Genomic DNA, 17,997 nt, shown 5'->3' on the forward strand with positions numbered 1-17,997 from the left:
ATAAAAAATAAAAATGTTTGCTAAAATTATTATAATATTTTTGATCGATTGACTATGACTTTTGAAATCACCCAGTATTGCTATCTGTAGAGTTAGCGCCAGGTAAATGTTGCAATTCTTCAGCCATTCCTGGACCTTTGACCAAAAACAWGCTACATATGGACAGTACCAAAATAAATGATCTAATGACACTGTCTCTTCGGTTGAATAATTATTGACTCAAGACATTTCCACTTTTCATTTTTAATTCATTAATAGAAAAAATAGAAAAACATAAATCCACTTTGACATTTGACATTATGGGGTATTGTGTGTAGGCCAGTGGAGAAAAACATTCTCAATTTGGTCTATTTTAAATTCAGGCTGGAACACAACAAAATGTGAAAATAGTCAAGGGGTGTGAATACTTTCTGAAGGCACTGTATATAACTTGTTTAAATTATTTGTTTAATAAAGTAAAGGATGTGTACACATGCTCTGATTATTATACTGTTATTAATTTTCATATTTACTGGTATACTGAGTCTAAAGAGAGGACGATGAAAAGCTTTATATTCAACCCCACCTTCCAGAATGCATTGTTCTGTAGTTCCAGGGGTCGCCCCCTCGAGTAGTCCTCCTAGCGGTTAGTTCTGGAATTGTAGGTTCACGTCTCTCTCTCTCCCTCTCTCGTCSGTCTTGCCTCCGTGCGTGACACCGGCGCACCATATGCCTCCCAAAACAAGACACAGTGAAGCAACGCAAAGTATTGAATAAGTAGCAAGATAACATAGCTAACGGACATCAAGCCAGCTGCATTATTCACAGTCAAGCTAGCTAGCTATCTTAGCTAACTGTGCCATGGACCCGCGAGACACAGCACCGGATTCGTGGGAGCAGGAGGAGGATGTCAAGGCCCGAGCTGCCGCGGGGCTCCAGTCCGCTCTCGCCGCTCTCAACGTCAATGCCAAGCCATTTATCCCGAATGTCGACGCGGCGGTGTTTGTGCCGACTTTCCTTCAAAGTAGCCCTACGGAAATCTCAAATTCCGACGGTCACGGTAGGTCAGTGCGTGCTTGTGGTGGAGTGTTGGATTAACGAGATGTTGACAGCTGCTGTTATTGCCAGGGGTTAACCAAATTAGCCAGATAGATAGCTAGCTTGAGTTTGTAGCTAGCAAGCTCACTAGGCTAGTGTTGTAGCTATGATATTGCTCAACACTAATGTGACAGCTTTGACATGATGGTGCAAATTTTACAACTGGGCCTACTGCTCATGATGCTATAATTATTGTTAAGCCATCACCCATACTGAATCTGATATGGTGATTCCTAAAAGCTCCAATGTCCATTTAATGCCAATGATGAATGCAACAACTTGTCTCTTCACAGGTGCTGAGCCAGTTGCCAGCATGGAGGTTTTAGAAACAGTTGGTATGTTTTGTGTCTTACTATATTATTATGTAATTAACTGTTCTTTCTTCCTTTTACTTCATTTTTTCACACTCTGCCTTGTACTTCACACAATGTTATTGTTTGTACAATCACAGACAGTATCAGATTTGTTTGTTGAAGGTGTGTATCACATTTTTTTTATTTTTAAAGGCCTTAGGTCTTTTTACCTGTAGAAGGTTGCCTTGCCAACTCCCACCCAACTCATTCCAGAAACAATTACAAATGTCCTTCAGTCAGTATTGTTTACCTTTCATTCATTCATTCATTCATTCAATTGAAACATCTCTTCAGGCCTACTGTTCACTAGGAGGTAGCCTATGCCTGAAGGCCAGCTCTGGGAGACATGACAAGGTCCAACTGGGAAGGTTTGCAGGCTCCCACTCCCTACATGCACATCTATAGCATGATGCAACATCACAGCCTATGCTTAAAATAGACTAGTACACTGGATCACGTCGAAACAGATAGAAAATATGTTGTTAGACTGGTATAACCAAATGGGGCACAGTCCAGTTCTTGTATTTTCAGGGAACGTTTCTGTAGAAATGTACTATGTTGACCAGCCGTATATGTGCTGAGGTCAGGTGTTTCAATTTGGCAAGAGAACACTGCCGCTGTGCACATCTACTCAGGTTACATTGGCCTGATTTATCTGTTAGTGTGACACCTGGCTGAAACTGCAGCCTGCAAGAGAGAGAGAAGACATGATGGGAAGGGAGTTCTGAGTGATTGGTGAAGTTACCTTGTGGGTTTATATTTCAGAACAAAGATGCCAACGTTTTCTGTGGTATTGCATGCATGCCTCTCCGAGCAGTTGTCATCATCATGACTATTCTCCAATGGTGATTGTGAATGACAAGCGTTGAGAAGAAAACAGGCATTGTACATGATCGGCCAGTTGTTTAATTTCATGGATAAGGAGGTGCAGGCCTTGTTTTTATGCTGCTATGGGAAGAGTTTTTTGACACACTAATCTACTGATTTGATTAGCAGGTTTCTACATTTGCATCAGTGCTAGATGCACTTTAATTTCTTAAAATAATGCATTTAATTTGTTCAATATAAGGTTAGCTAGCTATCACTGCAACGCTATATCACTATTAAATATTTATATTGAACATCCATGGCATAGGTGACAACAACTATGCAATAATAATAATAATAATAATAAGCCAATTTCATTGTTATATTGTGTGAGGTCAAAGAGCATTGTTTGAAGAGAACAGCCAATCAGTGTACTCTCCAGCACACAGTTTAGATGCTCCCAGATTCTCCATCAAAACCCTGAGATCATCTGAACAGTGTGCCGGTACTCTCCTTTCTGTTCACAAGCGATCTCATATACCCATAATGCACCTGTGAAATCTGCTGGCTGTGCGGACTACCTTAAACAAAAGAGCATTGTTTCATGGTTTACATCAGTGGTAACCGAGTGCCGTTTGTGTCGTTTAGCTCCGGTGGAGAACGGAGGAGGGACAGAAGCAGACGTGGTGGTGGAGGTAGAGACGTGGGAGCAGAAAGAGGAGCCCGGGGAAGGAGAACCAGGAGGAGGGGGAGCCCTGGGAGGAGAGGGAGGTTCCAGTGAAGAGGCACAGGGAAGGGAGGAAGTGGAGATGATGGAGGAGGAAGAAGAGGAGGAGTTGCCCGTGCTAAAAGTAATCCCGCTCCCACCAAATGCCCCGAAGAAGGAGCATGTCAATGTGGTGTTCATCGGTCATGTGGGTCCGTCCCTATTGTATACTATTACCTCATGGTTTTCTTTCGTACATTGTTTGTTCTCCCTGGGCACAGAGAAATGGCTCTTAGATATTGCCTGTGTATTCATTTGGATTGAGGATTATTTTTCTTTCTTTTCAGATGCTGGTAAATCAACTATTGGAGGACAGATCATGTGAGTAATAACATGGTTATCAATAACTGTGCCTRCATTCAGGTTACTGAAGATGGCTTATCATTTTCTTCTACAGTATGATAACCATTGCTACTAATGCCATGGCTACCTAAAAATAAAATGTTCTCCTATATTTATCAGATCAGACAATGTCTGTTTTTCTTTCTTATCGTAGGTATTTGACAGGTATGGTGGAGAAAAGAACCCTGGAGAAATATGAAAGAGAAGCAAAAGAAAAAAACAGAGAAACATGGTGAGCTTACCTTCTGTTGTGACTAGATTCAGTTATGTGTATGATTGAAAATAATAAAAATTATTCTGAAAAAGTTTGCATATTACTTTTTCATATTGGGTACGACATGAGAAAATATGGTAGCCTGTTTTTAATCATACATTTTAGGCACTCAGATTTGTTTTTCTTCTCCCCAGGTACCTGTCCTGGGCCCTGGACACTAACCAGGAGGAGAGAGACAAGGGAAAGACGGTGGAGGTGGGGAGAGCCTACTTTGAGACAGAGAAAAAGCACTTTACTATCCTGGATGCTCCCGGCCACAAAAGCTTTGTCCCCAACATGATTGGTGGCGCATCACAGGCTGACTTGGCAGTGCTTGTGAGTATTGTATTGTATTGTATTGTATTGTCCACTTTTCATATCTGCTGTGTCAAGGCAAAACAGACCCATGTGTCCCTGTTAGTTAGGTAGTTGGAAAGTTGCCATTATCAAATCATAGTTTATTGGTCGCGTACACAGTAAACTTTGATTTGACAAGTTGACAGGGACTGCATTTTTTTATAAATATATTTTTTTATGAGAAGAAGAGGACTGACTTACTGTATAATGAGAGGGTAGATTCTAACATGCATTTTAGTTTTGAAAACGACACTGTAGATAATGACAGACAGTATGTACAGTACATTATGGTGTACCCTAGTTGTTTATCAGTATCTTCTGCACCCTATGCTAGTCTAACGTAACCCTWTGTTGTGGTCAGGTGATCTCGGCCAGAAAAGGAGAGTTTGAGACAGGCTTTGAGAAGGGAGGCCAGACGCGGGAGCACGCCATGCTGGCCAAGACGGCTGGAGTCAAGCACCTCATCATCCTCGTCAACAAGATGGATGACCCCACCGTCAACTGGAGCTTGGAAAGGTGACTCAGTACAATGTACAGACATGCATCTTGGTAGAGAGAAACAATATTTATATTTCAAGCCAAATGCAGAATCTACAGTATCCAATCTAATGTGTTCATTGACCCTCATGCTGCATGGCTGGTTATGACAGACAGTCATAGAATAGGAAAGAGATTGTGTTCCTCAATTAGTCAACATTGTAACATTGATATTTAATGCAGTAAAATAACCCATCCTCCTCCCTCTCCACTACAGGTATGAGGAATGTAAAGAGAAATTAGTGCCATTTCTGAAGAAGGTGGGCTTCAACCCAAAGAAGGACATCTACTTCATGCCTTGCTCTGGGCTAACGGGAGCCAACTTGAAGGACCCCATAGAGGAGTGCACGTGGTACACGTAAGTCAACCTCCGTTCTGTTCTCTGCCAAAAGTACATGAAAGTCAATCGCTTTGTGGGTGCTGAGTGACGGTTGCTTGTCAAGTCTTAATTTTCATAACAGTCCATCAAATCAATGTAGCTCTGCTGACTTTTTTGAAGCTATAAAAGTTCTCTATTCCCACAATAATTTAAAATCCATAATATATAGTATTAGAAAATATAATAATTTATTGTCCTAATTATTCTTCGTTGCCAGGGGGTTGCCATTCATCCCACACCTAGACAGCCTGCCAAGCTTCAACAGAATCACAGACGGCCCCGTCAGATTACCCATCGTAGACAAATACAAGGTGAGTGCAACTGCTGTCATGAGTTATACCAGTTACATATCTCTACTTCTGTATTGCACTTAACAGCATAGCTAGCATAAATTTGAATCAAGCCAGGCCATTTTATTCTGTAGTAATTAATAATCCATTATTATCTCAGAGTTTGCCAACATTTTATGAAATGACTGCCAAAAGATAACGATAATGCAGGACTGTGCAGCTTGCTTACACACACACACACACCACACACACACACACACACACACACACACACACACACACACACACCACACACACACACACACACACACACACACACATCTGGCTTCCAACATCAGGGTATCCTTCCAAGTCCTCCCTACTGTAGCCAGGACTGCAGAGCACAGCCATTTTCTCCACAAGACAATTTAGCTTTCTGGCACCGGTTTCATCAGTGTGTGGGTTGTGTTTGGAACATGTTAGAAGGCAGGGAACGTGATGGAATTAAGATATTGTAATAGCTTTCTCAGCAGGTCTTCTACACACATACACACTGCAGGGTGTTATGAAACCCAGGAGCTCTAACTAGGTCTTCTATTCAGTTGATATAATGGAATTACGGTCCAGTTAATTGGGGGATGGTTAGATTGTTAGACTAGCTGGCAGTGGGCCTGTTCTAACTTCACTACAGTACAGTAGCACAGGGGGTCAACAGCTTAGTGCCAGTACACTGAAGATATGGCATCTTAGGTGGTAGCATAAAAAGGAAAGGAACCAAAAACTTTCTGCATTTTTAACAACCATTTTAATCTCCCAGCTGGAATCCATTTTAGTTTTAATTTCATTCATTCATTCATTCATTCAATATCAAGGTGATCTTGCAAACTCCAGTGTCCTTCCTAACCCTTAGTACCAATCTGTTGATGTGTTTTAGAGCAAGGCACTTAACCCTAATTGCTCCAGGGTCACTGTTGTTAATGGCAGACCCTGGCCATGACTCCACTCTCTGAGGGTGTCTCAGGGGGAGTTGGGGTATACAAAAATCCAATTTTGAAATAGGACAAGTATAAGCACCCACCAAATTATTAACACCTCTTAGATGGGAGCAGAGGATGTAATGTAATAATACAATTTTCTTTAACTGATAGTAAGTACCCTTGTGGGAGCCGGAATGGCTCATAGGAACAGGAGCCTCCTGTTTCTGTAGCGTGAGGCAGCTTGATGTACAACACCCCCTGGACAGGACGCTGGTCTATTGCAGGTTCTTACCCCGAAACTATCTCGCTGAGTGCAAAGCAGAGACGGATCGGGTCCCATTTTTACAGTCTTTTATATGACTCGGCCAGGGATCGAACTCACAACCTTCCAATCTCAGGGAGGACACTAACCACAAGGCCACTGACTTGAACTGATAGCATAACCTTTAACCTGGTCTTGGTTGTGCTCTTTGCTCAGGATATGGGCACGGTGATCCTGGGGAAGCTGGAGTCTGGCTCCATTGCCAAAGCCCAGCAGCTGGTCATGATGCCTAACAGGGTAAGGCTCTCCATAGGTCATTCATCTGTCCTGGAGAGTATACATTACACAAGTGTACAGGAGCCCCTTTCACAATTTACATCTACTTTTTACTAATTTGGCAGATGCTGTGCAGAAGAACCTCTGCTAAATAATTAAAATGTAAATTGTGAAAGGGACTCCAGACTTCCGACATTAAAATGCACGTCTGTTTTGGATTCTCCAACATGTACGCACCTGTGTTAAAGGCGTTACTTCAGGTTCTAATGATTATATTTCCCTTCCCAGACGCAGTTTATCTTGCGATTTAAGGATACTAATATAATACTTGATGTATAACATATACTGTATATATAGCACTATGATACATGTGATGTGTTATCCCTACCCCCAGCACACAGTGGAGGTGCTGAGTCTGCTGTCTGATGAGGTGGAGACAGATGAAGCTGTTCCTGGAGAGAACCTGAAGCTAAGGCTGAAGGGCATCGAGGAAGAGGAGATTCTGCCTGGCTTCATCCTCTGTAACGCTGAGAACCTCTGCCACTCCGGACGCACCTTTGATGCCCAGGTAGCCTACGCTCCTTAGGACAGGTCTAAGGTCCTCTGTAGCTTGGTTGGTAGAGCATGGCACTTGCAATGCCAGTATAGTGGGTTCCATCCCCGGGACCACCCGTACGTACAATGTACAGTGTATGCACGCATGACTGTAAGTCGCTTTGGATAAAAGAGTTTGCTATATAAATGGCATATATTATTATTGTCTAGGATCATCTTAAGAAGATACGCTGCATCATAGAAATGCTAAATGATAGTGATACTAGGCAGGGTTGGGGAGTAACTGATTACATGTAATCTGATTACAAAAAAAACGAACTAATCAGTTACGTTACCAGCAAAAATATTGTAATCAGATTACAGATACTTTTGAAAAATTAGGTGATTACTTATTGGACTATTTTTGAWWTCAGAAAGAATGTTTGCGGAAAAATACGTTATGACCAAAGTTCCCTCTAAGCTGCGGGTGTGCCCACAACTTTTTAGAGCAGTGGTCACCGACTGGTCGATTTCCAAAAACCCAAAGATAAAGCCTTGTGTTCTTATAAAAAATGTTGGTCTCGGCTGTAGGTGCACCCGATTCAGCTGCCCTGCGCCCCGGGTAGGCGAACTGTTGCGATTTTGAACCATTTCATTTCATGCCTTTCCGGCGGGCCCAGAGAGCAAATCAAGTGCACTATAGCTGTACCGCTGGCCAATCGGATGGCTCAGATGACCGTGTCTGCTGGAACGTAGCACGCATAAAAGAAAGCTACAGCAAAGTTAATACTGTGAGATTTCACAATGTTTAAAACCATGACTAGAGAGAAACTGTCAACGAATACAGCAAAGAACTGCTGTTTTTATGAGTGAGTGTATGTTTAAGTTCTTACTCAGCACTGWCAACTTTGTATAGCAGCACACCACTTTTTTATAAGCAATAAGATGTGCGTTCTTCTTATTTCCACTCAGCGCTACAACAAGCACTTCAGCAGTAATGAATGAGCTGGAAAGTGTATGTATAGGCTTGCGTTGTTGTTGTTATTATTAGTTGCTTGGGTCTTTCTTATTTGTTTTAATTGTTTAAAAAATATATATATATATTGTAGGTGTGTGTGATATATATATATATATATATATACACAGTTGAAGTCGGAAGTTTACATACACTTAGGTTGGAGTCATTAAAACTCGTTAAAACACTTATAATTAAAACACTTATAATTCACCGTATCACAATTCCAGTGTGATTTTACATACCTGAAGTTGACTGCGCCTTTAAACAGCTTGGAAAATTCCAGAAAATGTCATGGCTTTAGAAGCTTCTGATAGGCTAATTGACATCATTTGAGTCAATTGGAGGTGTACCTGTGGATGTATTTCAAGGCCTACCTTCCATCTCAGTGCCTCTTTGCTTGACATCATGGGAAAATCAAAAGAAATCAGCCAAAACCTCAGAAACAAATTGTAGACCTCCACAAGTCTGGTTCACCCTTGGGAGCAATTTCGAAACGCCTGAAGGTACCATGTTCATCTGTACAAACAATAAAATGCAAGTATAAACACCATGGGACCACGCAGCCGTCATAACGCTCAGGAATGAGACGCGTTCTGTCTCCTAAAGATGAACGTATTTTGGTGCGAAAAGTGCAAATCAATCCCAGAACAACAGCAAAGGACCCTGTGAAAATGCTGGAGGAAACAGGTACAAAAGTATCTATATCCACAGTAAAACGAGTCCTATATTGACATAACCTGAAAGGCCGCTCAGCAAGGAAGAAGCCACTGCTCCAAAACCGCCATAAAAATGACATACGGTTTGCAACTGCACATGGGGACAAAGATCGTACTTTTTGGAGAAATGTCCTCTGGTCTGATGAAACAAAAATAGAACTGTTTGGCCATAATGACCATCGTTATGTTTGGAGGAAAAAGGGGGATGCTTGCATGCCGAAGAACACCATCCCAACCGTGAAGCACGAGGGTGGCAGCATCATGTTGTGGGGGTGCTTTGCTGCAGGAGGGACTGGTGCACTTCACAAAATAGATGGCATCATGACGGCGGAAAATGATGTGGATATATTGAAGCAACATCTCAAGACATCAGTGAGGAAGTTAAAGCTTGGTTGCAAATGGGTCTTCCAAATGGACAATGCATACTTCCAAAGTTGTGGCAAAATGGGTTAGGGACAACAAAGTCAAGGTATTGGAGTGGCCATCACAAAGCCCTGACCTCAATTCCATAGACAATTTGGGGGCAGAACTGAAAAAGCATGTCCGAGCAAGGAGGCCTACAAACCTGACTCAGTTACATCAGCTCTGTCAGGAGGAATGGGCCAAAATTCACCCAACTTATTGTGGGAAGCTTGTGGAAGGCTACCTGAAACATTTGACCCAAGTTAAACAATTTAAAGGCAATGCTACCAAATACTAATTGAGTGTATGTAAACTTCTGACCCACTGGGAATGTGACGAAATAAATAAAGCTGAAATAAATAATTCTCTCAACTATTATTCTGACATTTCACATTCTTAAAATAAAGTGGTGATCCTAACTGACCTAAGACAGAGAATCTTTACTAGGATTAAATGTCAGGAATTGTGAAAAATTTAGTTTAAATGTATTTGGCGAAGGTGTATGTAAAATTCCGACTTCAACTGTATGCTGTGCGCATCGGTTAACGGTTATGGTATGAAGGTTTGGCTTGGAGAGTTTATTTTTTTKTTGCCTGATCACAGACAGATGTTGTGTTGTGCACTGAAGTCCACAAGCGAATGGAAAATGTGAAAGTAGGAGAGTGAGTAGATGCGAAAAGGAATTATACAACAAGCAACGTGATGATGCTGTTTGTATGTGGCTGCTATGAACGTGAACTTTGTGTGCGGATGATCAGGGGTGTATTCATGTTGCCGATTCTGTTTAAAAAATATTTAGTATATGGAAGCAAACTAAACGAAATGGGGATAGACTTACCTGAATTTGTCCAATAGCAACTCTTGTTTTGGCAACAGTTTGGACTAATGATTATACCCTAGATCAGCTAGATCCACGCAAGACTGTGCAAGGCGGTATTGACTATGTCACTGTCTGTCACCTTGATTACTCTAATTTGTCTCTCGACATGTTGTATATATGTCTCTCGATATGTTATATATATATACTTTAATTTGTAGGCTATGTTGTAGCAACCTCATGATGGGTATAGGGAAAATTTGACTCATGTAGTAGCCTTAACCTATCGATGTTACATTGAGCTGGGTGAATGGAATATGAATGACAGTCATCCAATATGCTGTAATAGAAATAAGGCCATGCTCATAAAAAAAAAGTGTCCCCCCTAATCTAAAATGGCACCAACCGCCACTGGTTTAAAAACATATTTTATGACTTTTTGGCTGTGCCAGCTGGTGACCACTCTTCAGAGCTGCCTCCAGAAGAAGATTCATGACGAAAAACGCTAATCTACTGATGACACACCAAATGTGTTTGATGGATTATTTTTGTCTTCTAATGCCTCTTAAGGGAAATGTAATCCAAAAGTAACTGAAAGTAATCAGACTATGTTACTGAGCTTGGGTAATCCAAAAGTTACATTACTGATTACAATTTTGGACAGGTAACCCTAATGGATTACAGTTACAAAGTAACCTACCCAACCTTAATGCTAGATTGAGCTGACTAAATATGTAAACTCCAGTACTTGCACCTGTGCTAATTTCTCTGCTGTTTTTTTACTTTGTTTTTAGATCGTCATCATTGAGCATAAATCCATAATCTGCCCAGGTTACAACGCAGTCCTACACATCCACACCTGTATTGAAGAAGTACAAATCACAGTGAGTTACTAAGTTACATTAGCTTGTTTACATATCCAAACCTGACCGGGTCTCTATCCAATTATAGTTTGCCAACCACAGGTATCTTCTCTGTCAGTGAGTGAATAATGCTCATTAGTAAATAAACCTGTATTTAATTAAATTCTCTCATCAGGCCTTAATCTGTCTTGTGGACAAGAAGACAGGTGAGAAGAGCAAGACGCGACCTCGCTTTGTCAAACAGGACCAGGTGTGCATCGCCCGGCTTCGGTGTGCCGGAACCATCTGCCTCGAGACCTTCAAAGACTTCCCACAGATGGGGAGGTTCACCCTACGAGATGAAGGTAGAGTGTGTCTGTTCCTGTGATATTGTTTTCCCCCATTTATTGTTTCTATTGATGAATATGAAGAAGCTTCTACTTGATATATGAGAAAACTATTGCCAAATGGAATACTAAAGATTTTTATAACTATGTAATTGCCTCCCTTTTCAGGCAAAACCATTGCTATTGGCAAAGTGCTGAAGCTGGTACCAGAGAAGGACTAATGTGAACCAGCATGGAATCCTGGGACAGTTGTCATGACAGAGGAAGCTGCTGACGCCGACCTAGCCAGCCACCCCCTCTTACATACCACTCTCCTGAAGAGGACGAGGAAGAGAAGGAGAACAAATCAAGTTTGAAAATAAAGAAGAAACTGTAAAAAGTGACTGAATCAGTTTTTATGATGAACAATATTAAAGAAAGACAAGTCCAGTGTGTCAGCTTTCTCATATTGAGAGCTCAGCTATGCCACTAATGTAGCCGCTACCCTTTCCTAGGCCAATCTCACTCTGCGCTGGTCCACCTTTTGTTTTGGAAATGGGAATATATGCAGTGTTACTTTGCTTGTAAAGGAAGGGACTGGCGTTGCATCCGGTTGCATCACTTTGGACCAGAGTTAGCTAGTTATACCCATTCAAATCCAAAATATTATACCAAAATGTAAATATTTTGGTAGTAGACATCCCCATACCAAATCCTATCTGGTATGTTCACACACACAATCAAACAAACATGGTTCCTGTTGTGATCATGTGTTGTCACGTTACCAACAACAATGAAAATAAAGTATCAAACTGAGGAATAAAAGTAAAAGCTCTGTTTATTCTCAATTTCTTACAATGTTCATTTAGCCTTTTTGAATCTTGTATGTAGAGAGAAGTGTGCCGAATTGTCCTCAAACTTCTTGCAAATAAAGTTGGGATGTTTCAATTTCAAGAGTGACGTGGCCCAATCGATTTGCGCATGCACCTCTAACGCATGCGTCAACCTGGATAAACGTGAAGAAAGAAGTATTTGCCTCTGGACCGGGTGCAGGTAATGGATTAACGCAACTTTCATAAGATATTCTTCGACAATAGTATAGTTGTTATTTGGGTGCTAGGAAAAGTGGGGGTGATATTGTTTATATTGTATACACCTTTCTTTGGAGTTAGCAACTCACTGGCTAGTACGCTAGGTTGCTTGTGCATTCGGATAGTACGACACGAGGCAAGTCACTCAGTTATTTTCTGTATCTCAACGAGGAACGCTGTGAATACATTATCAAGGATAAAATGTGTACACCCCCCTCAATTGGTTATCTTGGTGAAAGTGCCTTTGTAGCGACCCTTCTCTACTCTCACTTGTAATGTCGTTAGGCGCAAAGTGAAAAAGTTGTAACTAGTTAAAGTTAGCTAGCGTATCCGCGTTAGCTTTCTCAGCTGAGCTAATGAGGCTGGTTATTTGCATTTGATATAGGTCTATTTGCACAAAATAACCGAAATATGAATTTGTCATGTTGGAGATTTTCTAAACGTTCTCATTGTATTACTATGTAAAGAAGGCTGTTCAAGCACTGCAGGCTATCCTGAAGACCAAATCCACCCCAGACTCTGCTCCTGGACGAGAGTCAACACCTCTCCCTGCTCTTCACACGATGGAAGATCCCCAAGCAGACCCAGACCAGCCGCGTGTGAGTCCCTTTGCCCACACAGTACGGAGCAACATGGCTACATAATAGAATAATATCTATGGRAAAAAATCTGTCGGTGTTTCTCCAGCAACACCCTGTCCTGGAGTATAGGTGGTGAAGCTGTTGTACTAATCACAAGTCGCTCACGCTCGCTCAGCCCCTTGCCTCATGGCATCCGCACCAACGCCGACGAGGTGTGTCTCTTCACCAGAGATGACCCCTGACCAGATCCAGCAGTTCTGCAAGAAGAAGGTCCTGACAGAGGAGGGGGGGGGGTCAAGAGGTATTTCTAAATAGTATAATAGATTGTATTTCTAAATACTATAATAGATTGTATTTATACAAGGCTTTTCTAGACACTCAAAGTGCTTACCTCATCCTCCAATCAGGGATGCAAGCTAGTCACCTTCTGGCGAAATTCGCTGTTTTGAATCCAAAATAGGATACCTATGTGATTTGTGTAGCGCCAATGAGAAAAGGGAGGGGTGGCTTTGGATCACTACTAGCTGTAAGCGAACGAGTGATGCGCAATACTGGCTGTATCCAAGGCTCGGCCAATCGTTCACATAACAGAATGCAGCATGTGACTGAAGAAAGAAGAGACAACCAATTTGCTAGTTACAGCATCAGCGTGCACTATGGAAAGACAGCGGGAGGGTGGAAAGACAGTTTGCTAGTTACAGCAGTGCATCCCCTGAACAATATCAAAGAGGTAGGTGAGAAGCCTGACCACGGAGACGGGGGACTACAGACCCGTAGCACTCACRTCCGTAGCCATGAAGTGCTTTGAAAGGCTGGTAATGGCTCACATCAACACCATTATCCCAGAAACCCTAGACCCACTCCAATTTGCATACCGCCCGAACAGATCCACAGATGATGSAATCTCTATTGCACTCCACACTGCCCTTTCCCACCTGGACAAAAGGAACACCTATGTGAGAATGCTATTCATTGACTACAGCTCAGCATTCGTTCCCTCAAAGCTCATCACTAAGCTAAGGAACCTGGGACTAAACACCTCCCTCTGCAACTGGATCCTGGACTTCCTGATGGGCCGTCCCCAGGTGGTGAGGGAAGGTAGCAACACATCTGCCACGCTGATCCTCAACACTGGAGCTCCCCAGGGGTGCGTGCGCAGTCCCCTCCTGTACTCCCTGTTCACCCACGACTGCATTGCCAGGCACGACTCCAACACCGTTAAGTTTGCAGACGACACAACCGTGSTAGGCCTGATCACCGACAACGACGAGACAGCCTATAGGGAGGAGGTCAGAGACCTGGCCGGGTGGTGCCAGAATAACAACCTATCCCTCAACGTAACCAAGACTAAGGAGATGATTGTGGACTACAGGAAAAGGAGCACCGAGCACATCCCCATTCTCATCGACGGGGCTGTAGTGGAGCAGGTTGAGAGCTTCAAATTCCTGGTGTCCACATCAACAACAAGCTAGAATGGTCCAAACACACCAAGACAGTCGTGAAGAGGGCACGACAAAGCCTATTCCCCCCTCAGGAAACTAAAAAGATTTGGCATGGTCCTGAAGTCATCAAAAGTTCTACAGCTGCAATATCGAGAGCATCCTGACCGGTTGCATCACTGCCTGGTACGGCAATTGCTCGGCCTCCGACCGCAAGGCACTTCAGAGGTATTGTCAAAGACCCCAGCCACCCCAGTCATAGACTGTTCTCTCTACTACCGCATGGCAAGCGGTACCAGAGTGCCAAGTCTAGGACAAAAAGGCTTCTCAACAGTTTTTACCCCAAGCCATAAGACTCCTGAACAGGTAACCAAATGGTTACCCGGACTATTTGCATTGCCCCCCCCCCCCCAACCCTCTTTTACGCTACTGCTACTCTCTGTTCATCATATATGCGTAGTCACTTTAACCATACCTACATGTACATACTACCTCATAAGCCTGACTAACCGGTATCTGTATATGCCTTGCTACTCTTATTTTCAAATGTCTTTTTACTGTTCTATTTCTTTACTTACCTACACACACACACTTTTTCGCACTATTGGTTAGAGCCTGTAAGTAAGCATTTCACTGTAAGGTCTACCTACACCTGTTGTATTCGGCGCACGTGACAAATCAACTTTGATTTGATTTATTCAGGGATGAAGTGGAGATGGAGCTGGGCCTGGCTTAAGCTGGATGCCACTATAGAAATGAATGGAACACCACACACTTTCCCTCTGTCTCACTTTTTCAATAAAACGTGGTATGCCAGATGTACTCTGCCTGAAAGAGATCAATTATGCCAACAAAGGGTATCTTGCTCTGCTGGCACATTGTAGAACAGATGTCCACAGGCAGAAAGTGTTCAATGTCATGTGTAGCCAAAGATATTGATTTTGTGTGTGAATTTGACAGTAACGTGTGAGGGGGGGTTATATGTTTTACTCAGTGAACTGTCCAATGCATCTCTTCAACTGATTTTACTCTAGTCTGTAGCTAGTGTTTGGTCATCCAGTGTGAAATAAGTGCACCCCAGCAAACCCTGTACTCCTGTCTCAGTGTTGGACATGGGCCACGATGGTGCCATTGTGACTCTAAATATATCCAGACGGACTTTCCTCCCTATTGGAGTGTGTCGCTACAACTTTGAGACAGTTACTTACTGTCATACTTTTTATGTAGTAATAATGATGATTACTTATGAAATGGTCCTCGTTTACTTCTTGGTGCACGAGACACGACTCATCCAGGCATATCCCTTTGTCTTTCTTTAGGTGATCCCTTACAAGACACTGAGGACTGAGTACAAGCCCTTTGAAGCCAAACGACGGCTGCTGGGGAACTTTGACATGTTTCTTTCAGACGACCGCATTTGCCGCCTGCTGTCCTCGCACTTCTACGAGAGAAAGAAGTAAGCTCGTAAATATTGTTGGTTGATCACCTTGTCTATTTAGTCAAATGAAATCTATTTAGAGACTAATTTTTGCACTGGTTCGGAACCTGGTTCACTCTCAGTATGAATTTTGTTTTAACTCCATTGCTATATGAAACTCATTCCAGTGAGGCAGAGGAGCGGTATCCTTTTTGTGCTGTCTCCCTGTTCACTCTCTGGGAACATCAACATAGCCCATAGTGCGTTCCCTGGTTTTGAAATACATGTCCTCTTATACAGTTGAAGTCGAAGTTTACATACACCTTAGCCAAATACATTTAAACTCAGTTTTTCACAATTCCTGACATTTAATCCTAGTAAAAATGCCCTGTCTTAGGTCAGTTAAGATCACCACTTTACGTGAAGAATGTGAAATGTCAGAATGATAGATTGGTATTTCTTTCATCACAGTCCCAGTGGGTCAGACGTTTACATACACCAATTAGTATTTGGTAGTATTGCCTTTTAAATTGTTTATCTTGGGTCAAACATTTCAGGTGGCCTTCCACAAGCTTCCCACAATAAGTTGGGTGAATTATGCCCATTCCTCCTGACAGAGCTGGTGTAACTGAGTCGGGTTTGTAGGCCTTCTTGCTCGCACATGCTTTTCAGTTCTGCCCACAAATTTTCTATAGGATTGAGGTCAGGGCTTTGTGATGGCCACTCCAATACCTTGACTTTGTTGTCCCTAACCCATTTTGCCACATCTTTGGAAGTATGCGTGGGGTCATTGTCCATTTGGAAGACTCATTTGCTTTAACTTTCTGACTGATGTCTTGAGATGTTGCTTCAATATATCCACATAATTTTCCCCCCTCATGGTGCCATCTATTTTGTGAACAGTTCTTATTTGTGTTTTCATCAGACCAGAGGACATCTCTCCAAAAAGTACGATCTTTGTCCCCATGTGCAGTTGCAAACCGTAGTCTGGCTTTTTTATGGCGGTTTTGGAGCAGTGGCTTCTTCCTTGCTGAGCGGCCTTTCAGGTTATGTCGATATAGGACTTGTTTTACTGTGGATATGGATACTTTTGTACTTGTTTCCTCCAGCATCTTCACAAGATCCGTTGCTGTTGTTCTGGGATTGATTTGCACTTTTCGCACCGAAATACGTTCATCTCTAGGAGACAGAACGGGTCTCCTTCCTGAGCGCTATGACGGCTGCGTGGTCCCATGGTGTTTATACTTGCGTACTATTGGTTGTACAGATGATCGTGGTACCTTCAGGTGTTTGGAAATTGCTCCCATGGATGAGCCAGACTTGTGGAGGTCTGCAATTGTTTTTCTGAGGTCTTGGCTGATTTTCTTTTGATTTTCCCATGATGTCAAGCAAAGAGGCACTGATTTTGAAGGTAGGCCTTGAAATACATCCACAGGTACACCTCCAATTGACTCCAATGATGACAATTAGCCTAAATTCCACAGCTTCTAAAGCCATGACATCATTTTCTGGAATTTTCCAAGCTGTTGAAATGCACAGTCAACTTAGTGCATGTAAACTTCTGACCCACTGGAATTGTGATGCAATGAATTATAAGTGAAATAATCTGTCTGTAAACAATTGTTGGACAAATGACTTGTCATGCACAAAGTAGATGTCCTAACCGACTTGCCAAAACTATAGTTTGTTAACAAGACATTTGTGGAGTGGTTGAAAAATGAGTTAATGACTCCAACCTAAGTGTATGTAAACTTCCGACTTCAACTGTAAGTTTAAATGTGCCTTTAAGCTAGCCCTTACAGAGTTCTAATCTAACGGAGTGTGTTTTTTCTCTCCCCTGCTTAGGGAGCCTTTGTCATTGAACCAGCAGRGCAAGAAGCTGGCCTTGGACATCCAGAGAACCATCCAGGGAACAACAATCTCCATTTCTAAGAACGGCYGCTGCTGGTGAGGCCTGCTCTCTGACTTAGTCAGTAAGTGCGCCTCAGCAAACCCTGTCCTCCTGTCCGTGTTGGACATGGGCAATGATGGTGCCATAGTGACTCAAAATATATCCTGACAGATCTCCCTCTCTATTGGAGCCTGTCTCTGCAACTGACACAAAATGGCAATTAATGCACATTCATTTATATACACATTGCCTCCTGTAAAATGTTGTT

At 42.4% G+C, this 17,997-nt stretch overlaps 1 protein-coding gene across 1 annotated transcript; it reads left to right on the top strand.

Annotated features, from left to right (window-relative positions):
• Window positions 1-578: 578 nt before the first annotated feature.
• Window positions 579-12,264, top strand: gspt1 (G1 to S phase transition 1). The gene is made up of 14 exons (XM_024136863.2): window positions 579-1,039; window positions 1,371-1,412; window positions 2,886-3,155; window positions 3,291-3,324; window positions 3,500-3,577; window positions 3,754-3,934; window positions 4,317-4,471; window positions 4,710-4,850; window positions 5,089-5,182; window positions 6,596-6,676; window positions 7,050-7,223; window positions 10,937-11,026; window positions 11,181-11,349; window positions 11,500-12,264. Exons 1-14 carry the CDS (start codon window positions 841-843, stop codon window positions 11,550-11,552), a joined length of 1,761 nt encoding a protein of 586 aa, XP_023992631.1. The 5' UTR covers window positions 579-840; the 3' UTR covers window positions 11,553-12,264.
• Window positions 12,265-17,997: the final 5,733 nt, after the last annotated feature.

Source organism: Salvelinus sp. IW2-2015, unplaced genomic scaffold, assembly GCF_002910315.2.
Source record: "Salvelinus sp. IW2-2015 unplaced genomic scaffold, ASM291031v2 Un_scaffold1038, whole genome shotgun sequence".
NCBI lineage: Eukaryota > Metazoa > Chordata > Actinopteri > Salmoniformes > Salmonidae > Salvelinus > Salvelinus sp. IW2-2015.